Below are 27,999 nucleotides of genomic sequence, written 5' to 3'. Positions count from 1 at the left end.
TTCAAATCTTGTTTTCACTGTAACACTGCACCATTATATATCATTAGGGTCATAAAAATACAAATTCTTTGCTCACACAATGTATTATTTATTTTTTTTAAAAATACAAAGATACCTCTAAACATCAATATTTCATTATTAAAAAGGACAAACATAAGTGATAGATACATAACATGGTTGTTATTAATATGAAAAGCATCTCAGCACAGAAACCATCAAGTCTCACCCAGTACTCAGCACTAACATACAGAAATGACCTAAAAATACATACATGGAAGAGAAAACTAGCAAAGCACAAACCTGAGCGTTCAAAGTAAAGGCACCCGAGAGTTTTTCTCTCACAGAACTCACAAAAACATAACTTTGCTTTTAGGTTGCATTGTTGGTTAAAGTGCAAACCAAGCACATGTGTAAACAAGACACATCTTTTGTCTTTGTCAAAGAGGATCATTCCCTAAGGCAACTCGACCGTGCATCTATATATTTCTTGAATATACAACTCCCTTGTGCAGCCCATTTTGTGGTTTTCCTCTTTGGAAAGCATAAAACACCTCACAGTGTAACATTGCCCTTGACAAGCCATGGTATAAAAGCTGAATACTTTGTCCAGCTTTGGTGTTGACCATTGTTTGAACGACAGAAGCGCTGAAATATAAATACAAAAGCACGATTGAATCGCATGCATGATGCTTTCTCTGGCACTATGATGCCATTCCGCAAAAATGGAAAACTGTCATTCGTGAGGCCGCAGAAATGTCCGTGTTCTTTTGATACCAACCACAGCTGAAACCACAACCAGCCAAAACACTGACAATGAAAATGTTCAGCATGAATGTGTCTCGGAGAAAACAGAGTTTGTTTTGACACTACAAAGAGGATATTATTAAGCATAAACTGCCCATGAATACTGGAGGAAACATCTGTCTCGAGCAGAAAATGTTCTGAGGTGGCGGAACATCTCAGGCTGTTGAAACGAAACGCATAAGTGAAACGTTATGTTGAATAAAACCCCCTATTATTTCCAATCCTGCTCTTCAAAGTCTTAGTGCATGCTGCAAGGCATTAGCCTGCGAAAATGAGTCGGTTGACCCTCTTCCTCTATCATTTTAGTGTCTCCTTCACTTTCATGAAGGCGTTAGGAACATATTGAAGTATTCAGACCACTGACACTCCTTGAGAGGTGGCGGTGAGGGCAGTGATGATGTCCGGCCGCTCGATGCGTGCCAGAGCGGAGCAGAGCAGGCCCAAGGTTGACCCTTCCTGTTGGGCCCAATCAGTTAAGAGGGTGTGGATGGGGTCCTGGCCCCGTCCAAAGACATCCACGCGGTCCTGCTCGTAACCGAGTGTGGTGGCCAGCTGCCTCCAGCTCCGGCTGCCCCCCTCTGCGAGAAGCCCCTCTACCTCCTCCTGCCTGTGGGGAGGCAGGTTTACATAAAGCCGTGTGTCCTGTTTGCTGTCCCGTTTACTGCCTGCCGAGAGTATGAGAAAGGGATCAAATTATTACTAATCAGCCATTTAGCAGACACTTTTTGTGAAAGCAGCTTACAGTACACTAAGAGTGACAATTCATTGAAATACATGCAAAAAAAATTTTTTAACATAACCAGTGTAGTCCAGTAGGCGAACAAATGACTCTTATGAACTGATTCTTTTTAGTGAATCAAAAACATATAGTGCGACCAATGTAGCTGGAAGTGATTGAGTCTTATGAACCGGTTATTTTTAGAGAATTAAAAAACATACCACACAACCAGTGTAGTCTGATGAATCTCAAGAAGAAATGTCTTATAAGTTGATTCTTTTAGACAAATAAATAGAACAAATTACTCTTATTATCAAGTTCTTCAAATGAACATTTCAAATAGATGAATGAATAGTACTAATGACTCATATGAGCTGGTTCTTTTAAAGGGTTAGTTCACCCAAAAATGAAATTCTGTCATTTATTACTCACCCCCATGTCGTTCCACACCCGTAAGACCTTCAATCAACTTTGGAAAACAAATTAAGATGTTTTTGATAAAATCTGATGACTCAGTGAGGCCTGCATTGCCAGCAAGACAATTAACACTTTCAGATGCCCAGAAAGCTATTAAAGACATATAAAACAGTTCATGTGACTACGGTGGTTCAACCTTAATGTTATGAAGCAACAAGAATTGTTTTTGTGCGCCAAAAAAACAAAATAACGACTTTATTTAACAATATCTAGTGATGGGCGATTTCAAAACACTGCTTCATGAAGCTTCAAAGCTTTACGAATCTTTTGTTTTGAATCAGTGGTTCGGAGTGTGTTTCAAACTGCCAAAGTCACGCCCCCTAGTGGTGAAACACTGAAATTTCGAAACACTTATGACGTAACAAAGCCTTATTTACTGAAATCATGTGACTTTGTCAGTTTGATATACGCTCTGAACCACTGATTCAAAACAAAAGATTCATAAAGCTACGAAGCTTCATGAAGCAGTGTTTTGAAATCGCCCATCACTAGATATTGTTGAATTGAATCGTTATTTTGTTTTATTGGTGCACAAAAAGTACTTTAGTAGCTTTCTGGGCATTGAAAGTTTTAATTGTCTTGATGGCAATGCAGGCCTCACCGAGCCATCGGATTTTATCAAAAAATATCTTAATTTGTGTTCTGAAGATGAACGAAGGACTTACAGGTGTGGAACGACATGAGGGTTAGGAATTAATGACAGAATTTTCATTTTTTGTTGAACTAACCCATTAATGAACAGTTAAAAAAGAAAAATGAAAACAAACTAGTCTTATGAGCAAGTCCTTTTAATGAATGGTAAAAAAGATGAATAAATAGCACAAATTATTTTTATTAGACGGTTCTTTTAATGAACAATTCAAAAAAGACAGGAATAGAACGAATGAATCTTATGAGCCAGTTCTTTAAATAAATAGTTTAAGAAGATCTAGATTTCTAGAATCAAATCAAATCAGGAATCGGTATCGATTCTCAGCCAATGTATCTGTGTTTAAGCGGTTCTCTCATACCTTTGCTGGGCTGGTTTTCCTGAAGGCTGTGAGAGTCCAGGAACACGCCACTGTCGCTGTGTAATTTCTCTCCTTCCGCTGCATTATTCAACTCGCCAACCCGTGCTTTCACCAGAGCCTGCTTCTGCTGGCATGACTTCCAGCTGTATATACACACCAAATCACAAACTTGTCATACAATAAAAACCTACAAGAATAATATTTCACTTCACAGACACATTTTGGTATTCTATATCTTACATATACAAGAAGATTGAATTTATGTGTAAATCATTTGTATAACCACGTAAAGTATATTTTTTCTCTTTTTTAAATCGCTGTATGACCTCACCATTTGTAGGCGACGTAGAGCAGCAGGCCGAGCACCACTGCAGCCAGTACAGACACGTAGACCAGGATGTTGTTGTTGTTGTTGCCCCCTTGGTCCTGTGGTATGATTCGAGTGGATCCGGACCCTGGTGCTGGGCTGCTCCTGTTCTCTGTTTCCTCACTTATAGTCGGCCATCTGGGAAATTCCCGTGGACCATCAGAACCAGATGGACGTGACAGGATGTTGAGGTCTTTCACTGCAAAAAGAGATTTAACAGAATAAGTCCTTTTGAACTGCCTTTATATATTCAAAGGAGATACTAAAATAACTTATTTTAGGAACTATATATAGTAGACTTTACAGAGTGCTTGACTGTTGCATTGTCAATACAAGATCTTGATGCACCCCTTGATGGAAATAACATCACAATATAATTTTCCATCAAGAAGTGCATCATTTTCTGGTGAAGATCTTGTATTGTCAAAGCAAGAGGTGAGCACTCAGTAAAGTCTCCTCCAGCACATCCCAAAGACTTTCAGTGAATTTAAGGTCTGGACTCAGAGGTGCCAATTCATGTGTGAAAATGATTCTTCATGCTCCTCCCAACCATTTTTTTTTTTAAATTTGAGCCTAATGAATCTTGACTTTGTCATCCTGGATTATGATCATAATATGTCTTTCTACATGATTGTATAAAAAATGAAAAGTTACACACTCCATCAATTGGGGTTAGAAGAACTGTTGCCAAACATATAACATACTAAAAACATTATAATCACTGCAATAATGATCCAATTAAAGCGTTTGCCTATTTAAATCCAAACAGCAACTTTTTTTTGGCCGGGCAGTGTGTACACCAATCAGGCACAACATTCTGACCACTTTCCTAATATTGAGTTGGTCCCCATTTTGCTGCCAAAACAGCCCTAAATCGTCGAGGCATGGACTCCTCTAGACCCCTGAAGGTGTGCTGTGGTATCTGGCACCAAGATGTTAGCAGCAGATCCTTCAAGTCCTGTAAGTTGTGAGGTGGAACCTCAATGGATCAGACTTGTTTGTTCAGCACATCCCACAGATGCTCGACTGGATTGAGATCTGGGGAATTTGGAGGCCAATCAACACCTCAACCTCGTTTTTGTGCTCCTCAAACCATTCCTGAACCATTTTTGCTTTGTGGCAGGGCACATTATCCTGCTGAAAGAGGGCACAGCCACCAGGGAATACTGTTTCCATGAAAGGGAGTACATGGTCTGCAACAATGCTTAGGTAGGCGGAACGTGTCAAAGTAACATCCACATGGATGGCAGGGCCCAAGGTTTCCCAGCAGAACATTGCCCAAAGCATCACACCGCTACCGCCGGCTTGCCTTCTTCCCATAGTGCATCCTGGCGCCATGTGTTCCCCAGGTAAGTGACGCACATGCACCCGGCCATCCACGTGATGTAAAATCCCCAATGTGCAGCCCCATATGCAACAAACTGCGATGCACTGTGTTTTCTGACACCTTTCTATCAGAACGAGCATTAACTTCTTGAGCAATTTGAGCTACAGCAGCTCGTCTGTTAAATCGGACCACACAAGCCAGCCTTCGCTCCCCACGTGCATCAATGAGCCCATGACCCTGTCACCGGTTCACCACTGTTCTTTCCTTGGACCACTTTTGATAGATACTGACCACTGCAGACCGGGAACACCCCACAAGAGCTGCAGTTTTGGAGATGCTCTGACCCAGTTGTCTATCCATAACAATTTGGCCCTTGTCAAACTCACTCAAATCCTTACGCTTGCCCATTTTCCTGCTTCTAACACATCAACTTTGAGGACAAAATGTTCACTATATGCCAAATAGACATAATAAAAAATAAATAAATAAAAAAAAATGAGTAGTTGTGCTGTCTTTATAAATGAAGGGAAACTTATTAGATTCACATTAGTTAGACATCTGAAGCACACTCAAGTACACCCTAGAGCATTCAAACACCTAGACTGCAGAAAAATGCAGATGCTCATTTTAGCATTCACGTGAAACCCACATGTGACACACATCTGCTGTGAGTCTGATTAACACATCATCAGTGGGTGCAGGAACAGCTGACAGACTAAATAATACCAGATCGAAATGTTGAAAAGTGTGGAATGGTCAGGAGGATTCATGCCCCCCACCCTCCATCCTGAAATAGATCGTGCAAGCGAGGCCACCCCACACACTACCACACAGATGCATGCATTCTTTTGTCCACTCGCTCTCTCACACACCCCACAGGCTGCCTGTATGGATCAAACACTCGGTGTGGCTGCCCTGACCTCGGCAGGTCGAGTGGTCTAACTGGTGACTCCACCCTGCAGGGAACAGAGGGCAGCGTGGGATGTGACCCACTAGCCAACTGGTTAACCTCCAAACCGATTTAACACACCTCAGGCCACAGTTTAACACGCAATCCAATGAGGACACAGCACTTTTTTAAATGACAGTTTATACTTAAAAAAAAGCTCAAATTGAAACATTTAATTGTTTATAGATCAAACAAAATCTTTGTAAAGTGTTTATCTTCTTAATTTGATCATGACTGGATTGTTGCTAAGCTCATTGAAGAATGAGCAGAACATTTGAAGTCAAAATGAGAGCTGTATTTTCTCAAAGGCTTCTCTCTGACTGAACACAGGTGTCTGCCACATGTTAACAATCTAACCATACACACTCACACACACATGCATAAATGTTTTTATATATAGCTTGGCACAAACTTTATCCAAGACACACATGCATATCGGGTTACGTTCACACAGTCAGTGTTTGGGATTGACAACCGTATTTACTAACAGGTGTGTCAAATCAATGACAAATTAAAGTGTCTAAGATACTTTTCTGTAGTAAAAATCTAGTTTAAAAAGTATGTTTCTAGTTTTTAGACATCTACTCATGCTTTATATTCATGTTGGTTTCACATGGTTAAAAAAACTTTTAACAAAAAAATAAATGTAATAAAAAGTAAGTTTTATATTTTTTCTTACACCTTGAATACATAGGAGTGCACAAATATTAATCAGTTAAATATTCAATATTAAACTTTTTTTTAACAATAATATATTTTTTTCAAAATAAACTGTATATTTTACAAATAGACAGAAAAATCTTTAAAAAAGTTTATATATATATATATATATATATATATATATATATATATATATATATATATATATATATATATATGTATGGAAGAGGATTAGGGCCAAGCAATAATAAAAAAATAAAACCATCTCGAGATTAAAGTTGTTAAATTTCGAGAAAAAACTCGTTAAATTTCGAGAAAAAAAGTTGAAATAAAATGTTGAGAATAAACTCATTAAATTACGAGAAAAAACTTGTTAAATTTCAAGAAAAAAATCGAGATAAAATGTTGAGAATAAAGTCATTAAATTACGAGAAAAAAGTTGTTAAATTACGAGAACAAATTCCTTAAATTATGAGAAAAAATTACGTTAAATTTCGAGAAAAAAGTCGAGATAAAATGTTGAGAATAAACATTAAATTATGAGAAAAAAGTCATTAAATTACGAGAAAAAAGGCGTTAAATTACAAATTTGTTCTCGTAATTTAACAACTTTTTTCTCGTAATTTAATTACTTTATTCTCAACATTTTATCTCAACTTTTTTCTCGAAATTTAACGAGTTTATTCTCAACATTTTATCTCGACTTTTTTCTCGAAATTTAACAAGTTTTTTCCCGTAATTTAACGAGTTTAATCTTTTTTTTATTATTGCTTGGCCCTAATCCTCTTCCGTATATATATATATATATATATATATATAAAACTTTTAAACACCAAATTACTTAACGTTATCTTTACAAGAATTTCATATTTTTGCAGGTTGCAGGTTTGCTGTGCTTGTTTGTAGGGCTGCGCTTAGCCAAACATGCAACTTGGCCAAACATGTTATGATTATATATCAGTATCTATAAAATAATAATAATAATAATTATTATTACTAAATAAAAATATTAAACAAAATAAGAAATATTACTATTGTAATATTTCATTGTAAAATAAAGAACTATAAAAAGAGATTATTTAAGAAACACGGACTGCATATATTTATTTAATTAAATCACATTCTTTGCTATTTAATAATCGCACTAAGCAATATCAGGATTTTGATTCATTTTGATGAATTGCTCCCTACAGTACATACACCCAAGATCTTTTCATAAAGATATAGTAGAATTTAATGAACATTACACTCACCCATACAGACGGTGTCAGAGTCCGGCTGGCAGGATCTGATCTCCACCTCGTCGTCACCACAGCGTGAGCAGGGCACGCAGGGTTTCCTGTTGCTCCGCTCTCTTGAGTAAGTCCCGGCTTTACACTGCTCACATATGGTATTTCCCAGCGGCCCGCATTGCTGAACCACTCCACTTCCATAACCACACATGGAGCAGGCCGCGCACAGCCCACTTGTGCTGTTATGATCCCGCCACAGGAAGAAACCCTCACCGCAATCACAATGGGTATCCAGAGTGGGAGTGCAGCGTGCCAGTTCAGGAATGCCAGGGGGGCAACGGGCGCACAGCCGACAGGCTGAAAGACTCTCAGAGTCAGAGAACGACACGCCTGGGACATATATAAAGTGATTTTTATCAAAAACATGGATGCAAACATTTGCAAAACAACATTCACATTTAGGCATTTATTCAAAGTACAAATGAAAGTTTGTTTTAAGAACACTCACCATCTTGACACGGCTGACACTTGGTGTCTTCCTGGCCACAGCTGGTTGCCAAGCCAGTGCCCGCAGCACACATGCTGCAACATTCGCCTGATTTTGTGAACTGCTCACTGGTACAGGCCTTGCCAAAAGCCACCTGCAAAACACACAAGCATATGTCAAATTCAAATTAATGATAATAATTAAATGCAATTTGTAACATATTTTTGCTCTCAGTGACATACTAGGACACAGAATGACGTTTGTGAATTTTTGAACCCTCTCAGTCTCTCTGCTGAGGAGGTCACTAGAGCAGTAACAAGAACATATACTGATCTTCAGCCAGACAATTATGTTCAAAGAATATGTGGAATAAATACAAAACTGTAAAAACAATATAAAGGGTGATTATAAAGATTATAGGTAAAGAAGATCTAAACAATATAAGCCTGGTAAAGTGCATATTCATTAAGAGCAACTTCATAAAACCACAACCTTTAATTTGGAGGAGAACTTGCCATATCATGTAGCTTGCTCACTGACATGTGTGAAAGGGAAGCTATGTTCCATCTAACACACACACACACACATTTCCCAGTGATTTTGTATTATAAATATTAGAACAGTATGTCAATTATATACATTTTAATAATATTGCACATTTCCTGTATTTTTGATCAAATAAATACAGCCTTGGTGAGCATAAGAGATTTTGCATTACACAAAATATAAAACAGTTATTTAAACTATATACATTTTAAAAATATTTCACAATATTACTGATTCTACTGTTTTTTGAACAAATAAATACAGCCTTGGTGATCATTAGAGACTTTCAAAAACATTATTGGAGGGACGCTCATAAACAATTATACATATTTTCTTGGAAAACGAAGAGAAGGCATAGATGGACACACACAGAGAGAGATATTTCTAGTATTACTGGAATTTTCTTTGTCAGTTTCCTAATATGGTGTTTAATTCTCACCAAACACACTGAGCTGAGGGGGAACTTAACATCCTCAATGACCATATAATTTGTACAAAAATGAAGTCTAGGCATTTAAATTGCACAGGCTTTCCTGTGTGTGTGTGAGAGAAATTAGTTTAAGGAGCCTGACACTCCAATTTGGTGTATATAGTGATTGAGTGTAACAACACACCCTTTCACACAGCTATAACAGTATTAAGAACGAGGGAGGTAGAGCGTCATTAGGGGATGTTTAAAAAGACTCCTCGCTCATGGGAATGGAACATTATGTGTATTTGCACCCATTTCAAACAGAGGCATCAGCAGTGGGACAGCGGTGCAGCTCGAGACCTCAGGGGAGGGTGTGATGTGTGAGTGCGTCTGTTTGGGTAAGAGAGAAGACTTTGATCTTCCCCGCAGCTCTGCAGGTGTGATAGAGGAGGTCAGTTCTGCGGCATCTTAAACATGCATATGTTTAGGAAAATTACCCCTCACACACCCCCTCTGCTTCACAACTGCCCCCTGGGGCTCTGACAAGAGCCAACAGATGCCTAGCATGCAAAGATCCTCCAAAGAGGGAAAGCAAAACCCATGCAACCTCTCTGATGTCTGTCTCTTCTTCTCTCTGATCTCTGTTGGGACGAGAGAGCATGTGTAAACCTGTTGAATGAGCGCACAAGCTCATAATCTCATTGAAACACCAATACACATTTGTACACAGCTGCCCACAGGGCAACAACCTTCACTTTGTGAGTAAAAAGAGCACCTTCATTTTGCCATTCAGCTACAATTGCCTACAATTGATACACCAGGATCTTTGCATTGTTTAAAAAGAGGCAAAACTTAGAAGCGATTAACCAAATATTCAATATATTGAAAGGGACTAAATTTAAATGTTTAAGAATGCGCCATGTAAAAAAGCTATGGAAGTTTTTATCATGCAATGCTGACTTTATATCTCACAATTCTGATTTTTTTTTTTTTTTTTCAGAATTGCGAGATATCAACTCACAATTGCGAGTTATAAACTCAGAATTGTGTTATATAAACTCACAATTCTGGCTTTTTTCTCAGAATTGTGTTTATCTCATAATTATGACTTTCTAACACGCAATTATGAGTTATAAAGTCAGAATTGTGAGGTATAAACTCGCAATTCTGAGAAAAAACGTCAGTCTTTTTTCCCTCACAATTGGACGTTATAACATGCAATTCTGACTTTATAACTTAATTTTAAATCTTTATAATTTTGACTTTATATCTCACAATTCTGACTTTTTTCTCAGAAATGCGAGATATAAACTCGCAATTGGGTCTTATAAACTCAGAATTGTATGATATAAACTCATAATTCTCACTTTATAACATGCAATTGCAAGTTATAAAGTCAGAATTGTGAGATATAAACTCGTAATTCTGACAAAAAAGTCAGTCTTTTTTCTTAGAATTGGAAATTATAACACGCAATTGCGTGTTTATATCTCACAATTCTGACTTTACAACTCGCAATTCTGACTTTACATCATGTAAATCTGACTTTAGAACTTACAACTATGATTTTATATCTTGCAATTCTGAGAAAAAAAAGTCATAATTGTGAGATAAAAAGTCGCAATTACCTATTTTTTATGTCATGGCGGAAACAAGCTTCCACAAAAAGCCCACAATGATGAGCCACAAATTTGAATATTAAATATTATATTCCTCAATGTCCTTGGTAGTTATAGTAATACAGGTGACAGGTTCCACAAAAATATTAAGCAGCACAATTTTTTTCAACATTGATAATATTAAGAAATGTTTCTTGATCACCAAATCAGCATATTAGAATGATTTCTGAAGGATAATGTGACACTGAAGACTGAAATAATGATAATGACAAAATTCAGCTTTGTCATCACAGGAATAAATTACATTTTAAAATATATTCAAAAAGTAAACAGTTCTTTAAATCTGTAATAAAAATTTACTGTTTTACTGTACTTTTTATGAAATAAATGCAGCCTTGGCGAGCATAAGAGAAAATGTTAAAAAAAATTGTAATGTTTCCAAACGTCTGACAGGTACTGTATATATATTAATAAAAACCAATTGGAAAAAAGCTTTGGAAAGGGGTGGGGGGTGTTCTATAAAAAAGTAAGCCTTAGAATTAGGAAAGATGGGAAGAGACAGAGATCTCTGAGCAGTACCATTGGAATTTACAGTTTTCCTAATATGGTGTTTAACACTAACCAAACAAAGTACGCTGAGGGAGAACTTAACATCCTCAATGACAATATCTCACCATATAATTTGTACCTAAGTCTAGCTAAATAGAATGTACAAAGTGGGGACAAATGATATATCACCTATAAACATTTGTGCAGAGCAGGAATGTAGTGGTCTGAGGAGGAGGGGCGGGGGGTACATGAACACTACAGACACTTCCAGCCTAAGTGCTGATTCCACATAATAATGCATATGAATAAATCGACTTCACACAAAACATCTTTGATCTACCCAAACAATCCGTTCCCGTCACTGAAGGACAATGTCAATCTGGATGCCACTTTTGATAATGTAGGTTAAACCTGCCCCACACATTGAACCAAGGGATCTTTCGTAAAGGAATAGTCAACCCAAAAACGAAATTTCAATCATTATTTACTAGTCGTTCTAAACCTGTATTAAAGCACTGTTTTTGTCCATACAATGAAAGTCAGAAGTTGTTTCGGACCCCATTAACTTTCTTTTACATATCTTGTTTACAGAAGAAAGAAAGTCATGTTGGTTTAGAACAACATGAAGGTGAGTAAATAATGACAGAATTATAATTGTTTGGGGTGAACTATCCCTTTAAGTCCAATGCTGTATATGATATATGAGCACATGTTGCCCATGAGCGAGCTTAGAAAGAGCAGTCTAAATGATGAAAACATGAAAGGGGCCATGAGCCCCAGGAGGCAACAGTGATTGACCCCTCACCCCCACCAGCCAAACATACAACCACAGACAGACATCCACTGAGACTGAGCTAGAGACTGACCGCTATCTTATCTCACTGCAGCCAACAGTAGCAGAAGATCCGTTTCACGACAGGCTAAACACAGCCTCGGGCCTGTAGAACTTCAAGATCATTTACAAAAGTGTCAGTTTGCCGCCAAATACTTTCTATCAAAACGAGTGGGTAACAAGAGAGAGGGAAGAAAAAAAAAGAGGTTGTGAGTTCAAGAGGAAACCGCAATTCTGCCCCCACCGAAAGAAGTAAAGCGATGTGGCTAAATGGAAAGTCAAATTACTGAGCTGCGATTTCTACCCCCTCGCTCTCCACAGACCAAGAGAAAATGATGATAATTACAATGCTCCGGATATCCCGGGCCCCTGCAGTTCTTAAGCTGTGGTTGCCTATCAACCAACAGACATGAAGGGGGGGGGGGGCTGCTATCCCTGGCTCCCCCACAGACTGTTTGAACACACCAGGAGACATGGATCTGGATCAGGCCAGTAGCATTTAATGCATTAACTACCACTGACCTGAAAAGAGTGCAAAATCATCAAGCATGTTTAAGTTTTGCATACGCCTGTAACAGTCAGAACAAATGAATCAGTTGTTGTGTGATTAACTGTTTTAATTTGTGAGAAAGCAGCCTTTTATTTTGGCGTTCGTTTAAACGGGAATAAATCACAGGGCCATTTGGCTCTGCTTTGACATCTGCAGGGCGTATTTCTCTGAGCATAATTTATCATTTGGAAACAAGACGATCTTTCCATTTGGATGGTAAACATTAAACATTTTATACCTGCTAAGAACAACAGCAGGATATTGCACTGTAAGCGTGATTTTAAAAAACAAACAATAAAGTTATGCTATGCCGGTCACAGGGAGACACAGGGTGTAACTTTCCTGTCTTTGCTTTTGTGCCAGGCAATATCCAGGATTTATTAAAAACTAATCATGAAAAGCAATACATGATCCACACACTTACCAAAACATTCTGCATAATATAAAAGTGCAATTCCCTGACAGACTAACATGCTAAGAGCATTTTATAGGAGAACAGGGAATGTTGTAATGCAGTCGAGTTAGTGTAACCAATTACAATTCAGCCAAAATTTCATTCTTAACCTGCTATTTTGAGGTAAGAAAGTACAATTGAATGCCTGGCTTATTTAATTTGTGAATATGTTAATGAATGCTAAATAAAGTGTCATCTAAATCAGGTTTTCTTGTTTAATATGATATATAACATTAATTGTAACACTTTCCAGTGTATTTCTATAAGCTACACTGACATAAAGTCAGTCTATTTGTTATGTTTTTAGAGTTGTTAGCTTATGTTTTTATTCCTATTTGTTTCAGAATTAATTTTTTAAATTTATTTTGAATTAGAATTTTCACTGTTTTAACTCTGGGTGGGTGTTTAATTAGTTTGAACAAGTAAATTTGGTTACCACAAAATTTATTAGTGCTACAACTTTGTAACAAAAGCGCACTTTTTGTACTTTACATTCATTGACACTGTTTAGGGATAAGTTGTGGATTTCTAAACTGCTTTAATTTGTTGCTGAAAAACATGGGAATAGGGAGACAAAGCGAAAAATCACGGAGTTACAGATATTATAGTAGGCTAAAAAGTGTTAGAACACTTTGGCTCCCCTAATTAAAAAGTAACTGGAAAGACCCAGTAACGTCGGAAAATATGAGCAGTGCAAACCATCAGTTTACAGCCACCAGAAATCAAATAAAAAAAAAACTAGACGAACTGTTACGAGTTTACACGTTTTATATATATATATATATATATATATATATATATATATAACGAAGAATGGCTCACCTTTACGGCCAAGATACACAAACAGAGTTGAAGTGCTGCTGCCATCGCTCCCCTCATCTTCAGGTCTTTCCCTCAGTGTTTAGGAAATAATGCAACGAGTCTCGTGTGCTCAAAACGCACTAATGTTCATAACCACAAAGCATAAACACGGGACATATACAGCAGCTGTTGAAAGTATCTGGTACTCTCTTCCACATATATGAACAGTCTTTTTGTCTCTAGAGACTTCTACTGAACAGCGCTGTAACAGTAAATGTGGATAATCCTCGTATAAAGCTTTAAAAGTTCATTGCATCATCTCTCTTCTGTTTCCAACAGTCAAATCTGCTAGTTGGTGGCGATCCTTGCTTCACTCAACTGCCGCTGTGGTCGAGGTCAGCTGTTGACTAAATAGCTTTTGCTGAAGGGGATGGACAATAAACCCCCCAGATAAGCGCGCGAGCATAGAGCCTCACACACGAGCTCTGTGATTGGACAGACTGGCGCGTGATGGAGATCAAACTCTTCAATATGCCATTATTGTGGGAAAATAATTTTGACTCAGCTCACATGGTCATATTAGCAATAAAAAAGCCCATTGTTACACAAATATTTTGAAATAGCCTATTGTTTTTTTTGCATCTTTTTCTGTTTTTTAAAATGAGATATTTTTGTTATTTTCTGCTAAAAAGTGTATTACAATAACTGTAACTTTTGGAAGGTTATCGGGTAAATCACTGTAGCCTACCACAAATACTGGAACAGATTAAACCCCATTTTGCCCAGGCTTCAGTTCAGTTGAAGCTTTGAGATAAAAAAAGAGACACAACAGTGGCTAAAGTTTTCAGATCTGAGGGGGTTTTAAGTAACGTCGTAAAACTCAGCATGGGGTCTCGAGACTTCAGAGAGCAACAAATGGAGACTTCCCTCGCATACAATGATCGTAGCTCTTCAAAGAATGACCGAGAAGGAACGGAGAAAGGTAGCCTAGAGAAGAGATGGTGTTCAGTTAATACTTCGCTGATTCGTTTCGCCTTTTCCTTTCGTTACTGGTGTCAGTAGGTCTTAATGACTGAATGACCGAACTGTGAGTAGTATTTACTGAAGATGCCCTGTCAGTTTACAGAGAATATCATTCCTGTTTTTTCTATGCTGACCAGTTGTTAAGATATTGAACCTCAAATATAAAAATTACCATTGCAGCCAGTTCCCCTAAAATCTACATTTACTGCAATTATAAAACTATTCTATGAATAGGTTGAATCCATTTGATATGTTTAATAAACATATAATTATCTTACATAAAATTAACATAGTTTGACAAGTAGCTGGTTTGAGACTGGTTTAAGGGTGATTTTGTCCCACAAAGTGTCAGCTTCACTGAGGCTAAATTTTACAATAGGCCTATTGCTTCTGGTGTCTTAAATAAAAGATTATCCCTTTGTCCAAATATGCCTACTTACCTAGTAGGGGAAACTGGGGGCAATTGTAACGGGGTAATTGTAACATCTCAAATTACATCAATCAGAAACGAGACAGAACCATGAAACTAATTGTGCATGTGCTCTGTGGAGATCCCTCTCTTCATGCCAAAGGACAAGCTTCTAAATCATACTTGATCAAGGTTTTTTTTTGAGGTATAAAAGTAATTTTTTTCCATCTACACTACAGTTTCATCTACATACTGTCTTAACCATTAATCTCTTGTCTTGATGACCAATCTGTTGTCTAATATTTGATATCTTTGTCAAACATTAGCTTCATTGTTTCTAGCGAGCAGGGGTGCTTGTCATGGGGTGGTACAGCGTGGTACCCCTGACACCATCAAAATAGTAAGGACATCAAGATAGATTATTTTTTCCAATAATTTAAGAAAAGTGTTTTTGCCTCTCCATCTGGGGATGCATTTTACTGAGTTGGCCCTGTACACTCTCTGTTCACAGCATGCCAAGGTCCAGGCCAAGGAAAACAGCAAGGGGAGTTAGTTAATTGTTCTGAATAATAATGGATTTTAACTAGTTTTAACTATATCCATATTCTCTGGAGTTTATTGTGGTCATTGGTATTTATATGAAGGCGTTGTTTCAATTGCCCCTGCATGTGGGGGCAGATGTAACATTTGACTTCTATCGTTTAATCAATATTGTGACTCTAACATTGCTTGTAAAAACATTTGGTGACTGTTAACAAGTAGAACACAGATACAAGTTACTGACATTAAAATTGTGTCCAAATATTTCAAAAGGATTTTGAGTAATGATGACATGACTGAAATTTGTGACAATTGCCCCCAGTCTCCCCCATGGTAAAAAAACAGTAGCCTATGTGAAATAGTAGTATGCCCAAATTTATAGTATTCATAAAACATAGGCAAAAAGTACTTAGAGGACCTAGCCTACTACTTCCGGTGATTTCCTGATGGGTGCATATATTGGGGTGCGTCTCAATCAGCTCCTTAGCTCTGTAGGTTGTGAATCAGTATATTGCGTAGGCTATACAAATTGGGGAACTGGCTCTATTTCCAGTGATATGGCAACAGCCTTAATGTACAACGTCACTACTGGTATTTATGAACAACAACAGCACAGATATCTTTCTGACATTAATTGTTTGTTTTTAAAAAGTAAATTATGATAAATACATATCCCTGCAACATTTCAGCCATGTTAGCTACACTATGCTCATTATGTGTCTAGTGATGTCTGTTTATGCTGAAATATTAATATGGTAAATATATATATATATATATATATATATATATATATATATATATATATATATATATATATATATATATATTAAATATATTAAATAATAATGGTTTGTTTTTTAAAAAATCACGTCTCATTATGTGTGGTGAGTTGGCTTGCGTGAATTTTGTTTCACTCTTCAGAACTTCTGGCTCCCTGGTTTTCATTGTGAGACTTTTTGGGGGAACTAAGGTTTCAGTGCCCTGGAAGGTTTTTGCGAATGAGACAGCCCTAAAAATGTCTGACTCCCTTATCAGTGCTCTGACTACTGAACTAGGGAGCTGATTGAGACACACCTATGGACACTTTACTATCCCATGAGGCCACGGGAGAGAAGTCGTGAATGGTAGTAAAGCAATGCAACTGACGCTGATGACAATGGCAACATGGCAAATATAGTACGTCTGGACTACATTCAGACTACACACATTCATACGGAAGAAGATTAGGGCCAAGCAATAATAAAAAAAATTAAACCATCTCAAGATTAAAGCTGTTCAATTTTGAGAAAAAACTCCAAATGTTGAGCATAAACTTGTTAAATTACACGGAAAAACTCGTTAAATTTCGATAAAAAAGTCGAGATAAAATGTTGCGAATAAACTTGTTAAATTACAAGAAAAAAACGTGTTAAATTTCAAGAAAAAAGTAGAGATAAAATGTTGAGAATAAAGTAATTAAATTACGAGAAAAAAGTCGTTAAATTATGAGAACAAATTCGTTAAATTATGAGAAAAATGTCCTTAAATTTCAAGAAAAAAGTCGAGATAAAATGTTAAGAATAAACTCATTAAATTATGAGAAAAAAACTTGTTACATTTCAAGAAAAAAGTCGAGATAAAATGTTGAGAATAAACTCATTAAATTACGAGAAAAAAGTCGTTAAATTACAAGAACAAATTCGTTAAATTATGAGAAAAATGTTAAATTTCGAGAAAAAAATCGAGATAAAATGTTGAGAATAAAGTCATTAAATGATGAGAAAAAAGTCGTTAAATTATGAGAAAAGATTCGTTAAATTACGAATTTGTTCACATAATTTTATGACTTTTTTCTCGAAATTTAACGACATTTTTCTCATAATTTAACGAATTTGTTCTCGTAATTTAACTACTTTTTTCTCGTAATTTAATGAGTTTATTCTCAACATTTTATTTCGACTTTTTTCTCGAAATTTAACGACATTTTTCTCGAAATTTAACGACATTTTTCTCGTAATTTAATGAGTTTATTCTCAACATTTTATTTCGACTTTTTTCTCGAAATTTAACGACATTTTTCTCGCAATTTAATGAGTTTATTCTCAACATTTTATTTCGACTTTTTTCTCGAAATTTAACGAGTTTTTTCTTAAAATTTAACAATCCTCTTCCGTACATTCACACTATACAACATACTTTTTTTTTAACAGTACGCTCATCATCAAATGTAGTAGCTACTTAGTTTGAAGTTTTGGGTGCAGCTTCTGAAAAATAAGGAAGAAATCAAATTCATGTATTACTAACTGCAGTAATCACACATTTTAGCTGAAAAAATATACCATGATAATAGGACTACAAATGTTTCAATGATTGAGCGACAAAACAGTTCAGATGTTCATTTTTTTGTCACAAGAAAGCCAAAACTTGTCTTAAAGCGATACACCCAAAAATGAAAATTCTGTCATCATTACTCACCCTCAAATTGTTCCAAACCTGTATGAATTTATTTCTTCTGCTGAACTTAAAGGAAGATTTTGAAGAATGTTTGCAACCAAATAGTTGTGGGGCACTACTGACTTCCATAGTATTGTTTTTTCCCCCCTACTATGGAAGTCAATTGTTTGGTTACAAACATTCTCCAAATATCTTCTTCTGTGTTCAGCAGAACAGAGAAACTCATACAGGCTTGGAACAACATGATGGTGAGTAAATGATGACAGAATTTTCATTTCTGGGTGAACTATCCCTTTAAGGCAAATTCACACCGAGGAGAATAACTATAATGGTAACTATAAAGATTTAATAATGAGAATAGGGAAAGTCCACATCACAGCTATAATGATAACGGGACAGAGGAATGTTATTGTTGGAATCACTTTCAGAACGATCTTTTTCATCTGATGAAAGATAAAAATATGTCAACCAATCAGAATCCACCACCAGACTTCAAAGAGCTTGAGAATTAAAGTGGCAGACGACATAACTGCAGCGCACGCTTATAATAAAAAGAGTGTTATGGTCCATGGTGTGGACGCTAATATTATCTTTACAATTATCAGGCCAACACCCATGTCAATAAGTCCTGAGTCACTAGCAAGATTTTACAATCTCTAGATCGTGGTCAGCAGAGGCCGATAGGCAGAGAACTGCAAGGACAAGATTAAAAACCCTCCAAAGATGCAAAGACTTTGGCAGCCTGTTACCAAAGTGTGAATTTGCAGATCACAGCAAAGAAATAATAAAACTTTGATGGAAACTGCCTGACAACGCAGAGACAGGATAAGGGGGTAGGGGGAGACTGGGAAGCTTTGTGGTTGTTTGCAGGTTGTTGTGGTTTAGGAACTACCCAGACAACAAGTGATTGTCAGGACTTTTAACCTACACCCCTTCCCCCACCTCTTCTTTTGGGGGTGGAGGGGAGATGCCTGGTTCTACTAAGAGCAAGGTGTCAAGCCCTCCTCCCATTGTTATCCACACAGATCAGAGCAGAATTGCCACCATAACCAGCACATCTCCTCTCTGTCCCGCTGCATGTAGTGACTGGAAGAGACGCATTCCATCCCTCCATGCCAAAGCTGACCCCCCTTCCCCTGTCGTCCACTCAAACGTACCCCTTGGGGTGTTTATGGGTCAGCCAACAGGATGCTCGGCCCATTGGGAGATCAAAGGATTCCCGGCTCAGATAAATGTGGTGTAACTGTGACCTCTTCAACTCTAATAGGGTTTAACACGTCAGGACAGGAGGAGGGAATAAAAGACTGAGACGTCAGAGGAAAACTGACTTGATTTGAGAAAGGGATAGAACCTTGATTTAAGGATCTTACAGGAGTCAATTTGAGGAGGGGAAAAAAAAATCAATGTAAGATCAATTATAATACAAGTTTTTATATTTCCTTTTTATGAAAAGTAAAATAAAATTATATTTCTTAAAATAAAAAATATGTAAATTAAAATGAATCACAGAATTGATGAAAAGCAGGGTTATTATAGTAAACTAAAACTAAAAGCATAAAAAATACGAGAAATAAACAATTTGAATTTAAAATTAAAGTGGTGGTTGATTATGATTTCACTTTAACATTAGTTAGTGTGTAATGTTGCCGTTTGAGCATAAATAACATCTGCAAAGTTACGACGCTCAAAGTTGTGCAAAATTGAGATATTTTCTTTTACAGAAATCGCTTTTTAAGGACTACATTTGGCTGCGTGAGATTCTCCAGTTTTGTTGTTGTTGAGCAACCGAAGCATGAGTTGTTAAAGCTCCGCCCTCTTTTGAAAAGTGGGCTGGGAACAGCAGCTCATTTGCATTTAAAGGGCCACACACAAAATGACGTGTTTTTGCTCACACTCAAATAGGGGCAAATTTGACAAGCTATAATAAATGATCTGTAGGGTATTTTGAGCTGAAACTTCACAGACACATTCTGGAGACACCAGAGACTTAAATTACATCTTGTAAAAGGGGCATTATAGGTCCCCTAATATGAATTAAAAACAGTAATAATAATAACTAGACAAAAACATACCACAAAATTACTAAAACTAAAACTAATAAAAATGAAAATAGAAAATATAAAAATAAAAACTACAACATAATAAAAACTAGAATAGCACTAAAATAACACTAATGAAAGTCACGACACAAGTCAGTTTATATAGACTAATATATTTAATTAAAAGAAACAATACACACAATCACATCACTCACTCAAGCAGGAAGGCTGTGAAACAGAAATGGGCATGTGTTCAACAGGGAATGGCTGTTTACATTTCTTTTGAAGCCATCATTTGTTCGAACAGACATGAAGCTTAACATAATTCAACCAGTTTGACATGCATAAAAAGAATCATGGAGTGATTTAGTCATAAGCATTTCATAAAACAGGACTTAAACTCTTATGGCTTCAGTTTCTCATCACAAATCTAAACTAAACTAACTAAACTCAAACAAGACTCTCAAGGCTTTGTGTGTGTGTGTAGCAGCTGGGAAATACAGTGAAAAATAATGCACACTCATACAGTAATCGTTTCAGTGGCAGTGTTTGAACTATGAGCGATATACAGAGGACAACATTGTATTTAAGGAATAATTCACTGAAGAAAATGAAAATTCTGTCATCATTTATTCACTCTCATGACGTTCCAAACCTGTATGAATTTCTTTCCTTTGTGGAACACAAAAAGAGGATTTTGAGGACTCGTTCTAGTCGGTCTCATTCATGCAGTTAAAATTAATGTTGACCGAAGCATTAAAAAAAAAAAAGAGAACCATATAAAAAATGATTCTGCGGAATTTTAAGTCATTATTCATTAACTAAAGGTTCTAAAAGGGGATTTTCACAGCAATGTCATAGAGAAACTATTTTTGGTTTCCCAAAGAACCAGTTAAAGGGATAGTTCACCCAAAAATAAAAATTCTGTCATCATTTACTAACCCTCGGGATGTTCCAAACCTGTATACATTTCTTTGTTCTGCTGAGCACAAAGGAAGATATTTTGAAGAATGTGAGAAACTGAACAGTTCTGGGGCACCATTGACTTCCATAATATTTTTTTCCCTACTATGGAAGTCAACGGTGCCCCAAAGCAGCCTGGTTACAAACTTCCTTCAAAACATCTTCCTTTGTGTTCAGCAGAACAAAGAAATTTATACAGATTTGGAACAACTTGGGGGTGAGTAAATGATGAAAGAATTTTAATATTGGGGTGAACTATCCCTTTAAACGATCATAAAGAGATCTTATTGAACTTATAAAAACCCTTCTTTGAAATTGAAAGGTTTAGGGATGTTAAAGATTCCTCATGCCAATGAGGAACATTTATTTTTAAAGGTGTAACATGAAGAAATAGTTCTTTTGAGTTTGAACTTTTCAGTGAATGATCCAGTTCACAGCTCGCCAGATGGCAAGATTTGCAGTGAATAACACTTTAGTTTTTTGTTGTTGTTCACATAACGCATATTGTACGACTTCAGAAAACATAATATAGACACGCGCCACAGAAACGTGTGCGCGGCCATCTTTAGAAATTTTGTCTTTGAACTTCCGTTTTTGCTCTGTATATTTCTATGGCATCGCTGTCAAAGAATAACTAGCTGGTGACGTGGATTTACTTGTTGTAGAGTTAACGAAAGTTATCATGAGCAGTGTAAAGTTTAAAGCAGATGTCTTAACATTAGATCGGGAAGATTTTAAAATGAGCAGTTCATTCATAAATACGCAAGATCGCTGTGGAAATACAAACCGGAAGTCAAAAGACAACGAGCGCAGCGCTGAAAAGGTTGCGTCCTTTTTGAAGCTCGAAAGACGCAGTCCTCAGTCATTGTAGTTCTAAAAGAGCGACCTCAATTTTATTCCAATGAAGAAAGAAAGTCATATGAGTTTATAACAATACAAATGCGAGTAAATACTGAAAGAAAACCCCTTTTAACAGTGTGTATAATTGCTGGCCGTTGTGCTCGGTGCTTCCCTTTATCTCTGCTGACTTTGCTATCCAGCGCAGAGCAGCAGATTTAACGCAACCATCCCAGAGAAGCCAGCAAGATGTGTCCTCTACTCTCTCAGTAGGGCCGAATACCCATGTGTCTCACAGACACCACTCACACAGCACAGCCTTCAAAGCATTCAGTGCGTCAAGAGAAAAAAAACCCCCCAAAACATCTAGACAAAAAAATTCCAATGGTAACATAGACAGAATTGTGGCCCCAGCCAACAGACACATTCACAGGACAATTAAGACTAGCTGGCATATGTTTCACATATTACAAATAGTTTTATAATTACAGTGAACAACACAGTTGAGGCACTTTGCGAAGTTCAAAAATGGATACAATTCCTATTAAGATTTTGTGTGAATGAGATTGGAAGTGCAGCACATTAAGCAGCATACAAAGATGTTCGGAAACCATATCACAACTATTGTATGAAAAGAAGCCAAAAGTGCAATTTATGCCCATTTTAGAAAGCGCTGCCCTACAGTGGAAGATCAAACGTTAACATTTAAGAGGATTTTTGTGATGGCTGTGCGAATCCCTCAGCGCACCGACAGGAAAGGCACTTCATTTTTATAACATATAACAGGATATGAAAGATACACAGTGCGAGTATGGAGAAAATCATCATTTTTATCAGCAGGACCTAATGAAATAAAGTGATAGTTCACCCCCAAATTAAAATTATGTGATCATATACTCACCATCATGTTGTTCCCTAAACCATTATGGCTTTCTTTATACAATGCATCACAAAAGTTGATATTTTGAACAATATCTGTTTTTCTGACCATACAATGTTGTATTGAATGCCATTGACTTTAATTGGAACAAACGAGAGTTCTTTAATATATGTATTTTGTTTCTTTGTTCTTATTTTATTACTGACTGTTTACTTGTTCTGTAAAAATGTTCGAACTTTAGTTACATAACAGTTTTTGTTGTGGTATAAAAATTTTAATCAAGAATTATGAAATGTCACTGGTATGTAAAATGTTGGTGTCAAACTTACGAAAGTAAGTAAAAGTAACTTTTTTTTGTGGCGAGGCCAGTTTTGAGCCCTGCTATATTAAAGGAACAGCTAAATGTGACATTTATTATAATGGGTTTATGTGAAGATTATTTTAAATTCACTTAAATTAAAAGTAGTTTTTTTAAAGATTAATAAATGTTAAAAATGATTCCTTTTAATTATACTTTAATTACCCATTTAATCCCCCAAAACTCAAAAAAAATTGATTAATCATGCTTAATTACAGTATAATGTGTGATTAATTTGTATATGTATTATATATATATATATATATATATATATGTATTATATATATATATATATATATATATATGTATTATATATATATATATATATATATATATGTATTATATATATATATATATATATATATATATATATATATATATATATATATATATATATATATATATATATATATATATATATATATATATATATATATATATATTCTTTTTTTTCTTTTGCGTTCCGCAGGAGAAAGAAAGTCATACAGGTTTGGAATGACATGAGGGTGACTCAGTGATGACAAATTTTCATTTTCGGGCGAACTATCCCTTTAATATATTTCATGTCATAATCAATCATAATTATGAACATTTAAATTGTTTACCTGTTTTAAGGCACCAGAGGTACTGAATCAAGTCTCAAGACTTAGTAGGGCTCAAAGTGCTTCACATCGACAGACAAGAGTGAAAGAATCTTGTTCCAATTTAGGCGTCACATAATTATTGCGTTATACAAAGCATCTGCAAGTAACCGTGAAAAGCAATACAAACACCCACACCCACATACGTACACAGAGCTAAAATGTCTCTGTTGGTGCCTGTCCCATGGAAAAATCTGAATTCATAGACGACATTGCTCAATAAAAGAAAGTTTTCAAGTGTCAGACGGAGTACCAGTGTTGCTGTGCCGACCGTGATCAGCAAAGCAAAAGCAAAAATCAGCATAGGAAGATCTACTATACTATTAAACAGCTCAGGTGATTACGGTTTGTCACTTAGTGACAGAGACTAAGTCCATCACGCTGAGCTTCAGTGCCTCGGGCTCCAGCCCAGTCTGTGATTCACAGGACAGAACATACTGCTTTTAAAAAGTTTAAGTTCGGTCTTAGCCGTCAATGCTCAAAAAGTTGCAGGCGACCGCTTGATTCGCCTGACCAAAAATCTTTGGAATGTGTGTTTGTTAAAAGCAGTATAAATCATCGCACTGTCGAGAAGAATGTTCCCTTTTCACAAAAAAAAAAGTGCATGTTTGGATGTCCCCTTCATGCTCTCTTGTTCCCAAGCTCTCTGTTTTGGGACTGCAGGAAACCAGATGAGCTCTGAAGGAACAGTGACGCTATCGTCTCTTGTGGAGGCGAAGGTTTTTCTGAAGGCACGTGGGGCTCATTTACCAGGAGGTTCAACGGGGTTGTATTCGGTCTCTCCTGAGGACACCTGGGAGATTCTGCGTGTGGAGCCCCACAGTCGGCGGGAAAACTGCCCCGATCGCACCTGAATTAAGGCAAATGTTTAAATATTGATTTTTTTTTTTTTTTTGGAGAAAAGAAAGTGCTGATTTAAGTGAACAAACCAACACATAACAACTACTAACATCTTCAATAAAGAAAAGGTGAACATTAATTTTTCTGAAAACACAGAAGTAATGTAATATTTAAAAGCGAACAATATTTTTACAGCATTTATTAGTATTAATTTCTACATGTACAGTATGCATGTGCAGCATGAATTGATTCCAATCAGTTAAAGCAAACTCACTCACCTCTTCTGGTTTTCCTGCTCCCACCACAATGAGTTTGCCATCCTCTAGGCCCACCAGGATATGACTGCTCTCTTTCGTGACAGAAACACAGCGCACAGGGACCTTCAGGGCCAAGGGAGCCACAGCCAGATTTAAGCTACACACACAAAGACACAGGAAGAGAGACACGGGAATGAGAAATAAACATGGACCCAGCTGCTCAAGATTTAATGTGATGACACAAAGGAATTAAGAATGCTTCTACAATAAAAAAATAAAAAATAAAAAAAATAATACGATCAAACAGTTGCTAAGTGGGGCAGCTGTACGCCTACACTACTGTTAAAAAGTTTGGGCTCAGTAGGATTTTTACATTTTTTTGAAAGCATTTTAATATGTTTTTAAAATGTAATTTACACCAAAGCTGACACTCCAGTCTTCAGTGTCACATGATCCTTCAGAAATGATTTTAAATGCTGATTTGCTGCTCAAGAAACATTTCTTATTATCATCAAAGTTGAAAACAGCTTAATATCTTATGGAATCTGTGGACAGATTTTTTTTTTTTTTTTAGGATTCTTTGATGGTAGGCATCACTTATTTGAAACAATTTGATTTGTACCAAAGTTAAAGTCTTTACTGTAACCTTTGGTAAATTTAATGTGTCCTTGTTGAATAAAAGTATTAAAGGATTAGTTTTAAAATGAAAATTAGCCCAAGCTTTATTCACCCTCAAGCCATTCTAGGTGTACATGACTTTTTTTCTTTCTGATGAACACTATTGGAGTTTTTTTTTTTTTTTTTTTTTAAATATCCTGATGTGTCCAAGCTCTATAAATGGTAAAATAAAGTAATATATCTAGCTTCCACCAGACCGCCCTCTGTATTCAACTTACGAAAACTTACTTCTCATAATTTGAATATGGAAAGCATAGGATGTAGTGTAAGTGTATTGAACTGTGAGAAGCCAGTTTACACTTTCTTCGTAAGTTGAATACGGTAAGTAATCTGGCGGAAGCTAGATATTTTACTTTATAACTTGTTAAATATTTTTCTTACACAAACGCATCGCTTTACTTCAGAAGGCCTTTATTAACCCCCGGAGCCGTGTGGAGTATGTTTGTGATGGATGGATGAACTTTCTTGAGCTTCAAACTCGTTGGTCCCGTTCACTGCCATTATAAAGCTTGGATGCGTCAGGATATTTATTAATATAACTCTGATTGTGTTTGTCAGAAAGAAGAAAGTCATATACACCTAGGATGGCTTGAGGGTGAGTAAAGCTTGGGGTAATTTTCATTTTAAAGTGAACTATTCCTTTAATTTCTATAAAAATATACTAACCCAAACTTTTGAACAATAATGAACAATAACCGTTTACCTGTACAAGTCTCGAATGTGAAGGTTCCCCTGTTGTGTGCCCACAATGAGGTAGTCAGGCACCAGGTGCAAAGCTGAAATCTTTTCATCCAAGGTCTCAGATGCTAAGAGAGAGCCATTTACAGAATACACATGCAGTGCATATTTCTCCTACAAACAGAAAATAATAAAAAAACAATGAATGTAACAATAAAAAATGGGTCTCAAGGAAGGGTTTGAGAAGCACTGCCTTAATGGACCTACATATAAAAACATTTTTTTTTTTTTACTTACAATTTTTAGTTGTTTTTTTTTTTTTTTTTTACAATGTGTTAATTTCCATTCTCACAATAATAATTTCATCGCTGTCAGGCGGAAACCTTCTATCTCCAAAAATGGAAAAAACAGTATTTTAAAAAAAAAAAATAATTAAACACCATGTTGTCAAAGTTGATATTGTGGCTTTATATGCATTCAGACACTTGCATGTGTCACTATATTATTAAAATGTTACCAAAATCAAGCTCAAATAAAGAGGTTTTTGACCAGTGAATTTCGGACATACATGTTTTGTCCGTCATTAAAATGGCCGCATCTGAGGCAGTAAGTGCATCCTGTTACGTTTTCATGAACTTACAAGTTTATTGTAGCTATGTGGGTACTCAGTTTTTTTTTGTTATTTGGTCAAAATCCTATTGAAGTGCTAAGGACAGAGTATTTAAGACAGTACTGGCTATAACTCGATGACAAATGCTAGATTAAGACACTCTTCTCCACTCCTAAAATAACACATTAGCCTTCATATATATAGTGTTTGTTGTGTAAAGAGAACTTGTGTACTTATTCAAAGAACCAGTTCTTTATTTACCCTGGACCTTAGATGGACTAAACTGTGTTCGGCACTTCATTCAAGATTGAGGCGGGTGTAGTTATGAGGTTTAACACAGTGTTTGAGGATCCATTGGATTTATGAAGTTTAGTCACAAGCTCTTTTTAATACTTTTCATTGGTTGGATATTTATAAAACCAGACATAACGGGTGACTTTTAGTAATGGTTTATGAAAAAGAAAAAAAAGAAAAAGGCAGAAAATGGAAATATGAGATTTCCGCCCGACAGTGATGACTTGCTTCTTTTGATAAACAGTGTTTAGTGGGCTGCAATTAATCAATCAGCACCTTTCCAGCCGAGCGGCCCTCCATAACGGTCTGTGCCACTATGTGCCCCTCCATGCCGACCTCCAGCTGTGCCACAGGGGCAGGAAGGCAGCTCTCACATGGTGGTCTCAGGGTCCGCAGGTACTGTCCACGACGCACACTGTGCATGATTACTGTGCCATCCTGAACGAGAGACAAAGAGAGTAAGTGAGAGAAAACTCATTAACCCTGATGCAATAAAGTTAAACTCCTGAAGGGACGTTTCAGAAATGGCCTGATTTAAACTGACCTTTGACCCTGAGAGTGCCATATCCAACTCAGTGCTGATGGCGACACACGTGACCTCTTGATCATGTCCACAGAGCACCTGCACGGGCCGTGGAGACAGACCACTAGAGAAACCACCCTACAGGTAATCAAAGAGTATATTCTGATTTAATCACAAGTTATATTATATAATCATGATGTTG

At 36.5% G+C, this 27,999-nt stretch overlaps 2 protein-coding genes across 4 annotated transcripts in view; both read right to left on the bottom strand.

Annotated features, from left to right (window-relative positions):
- Positions 1-77: 77 nt before the first annotated feature.
- On the bottom strand, positions 78-14,157 carry nradd (neurotrophin receptor associated death domain). Its single transcript, XM_067393297.1, has 6 exons — positions 13,816-14,157; positions 8,053-8,185; positions 7,566-7,934; positions 3,341-3,575; positions 3,010-3,152; positions 78-1,469 (listed from the first exon to the last, which is right to left on the bottom strand). Exons 1-6 carry the CDS (start codon positions 13,870-13,872, stop codon positions 1,156-1,158), a joined length of 1,251 nt encoding a protein of 416 aa, XP_067249398.1. The 5' UTR covers positions 13,873-14,157; the 3' UTR covers positions 78-1,155.
- Positions 14,158-23,709: 9,552 nt separating this feature from the next.
- nbeal2 (neurobeachin-like 2) overlaps positions 23,710-27,999 on the bottom strand; it is an 84,130-nt gene continuing 79,840 nt past the window's right edge. For all 3 annotated transcript variants that reach the window (XM_067402479.1, XM_067402496.1, XM_067402488.1), the window contains 5 exons: positions 27,819-27,935; positions 27,551-27,712; positions 26,396-26,544; positions 25,036-25,171; positions 23,710-24,767 (listed from right to left, as the gene is read on the bottom strand). In XM_067402479.1, the coding sequence (XP_067258580.1) occupies positions 24,660-24,767; positions 25,036-25,171; positions 26,396-26,544; positions 27,551-27,712; positions 27,819-27,935 (672 nt within the window). In that variant the 3' untranslated portion in view covers positions 23,710-24,659. The remainder of the gene's footprint in view (positions 24,768-25,035; positions 25,172-26,395; positions 26,545-27,550; positions 27,713-27,818; positions 27,936-27,999) is intronic.

Source organism: Chanodichthys erythropterus, chromosome 2 (genome assembly GCF_024489055.1).
Source record: "Chanodichthys erythropterus isolate Z2021 chromosome 2, ASM2448905v1, whole genome shotgun sequence".
NCBI classification, from domain to species: Eukaryota; Metazoa; Chordata; class Actinopteri; order Cypriniformes; family Xenocyprididae; genus Chanodichthys; species Chanodichthys erythropterus.
This window is presented reverse-complemented; position numbering and strand designations above follow the sequence as displayed.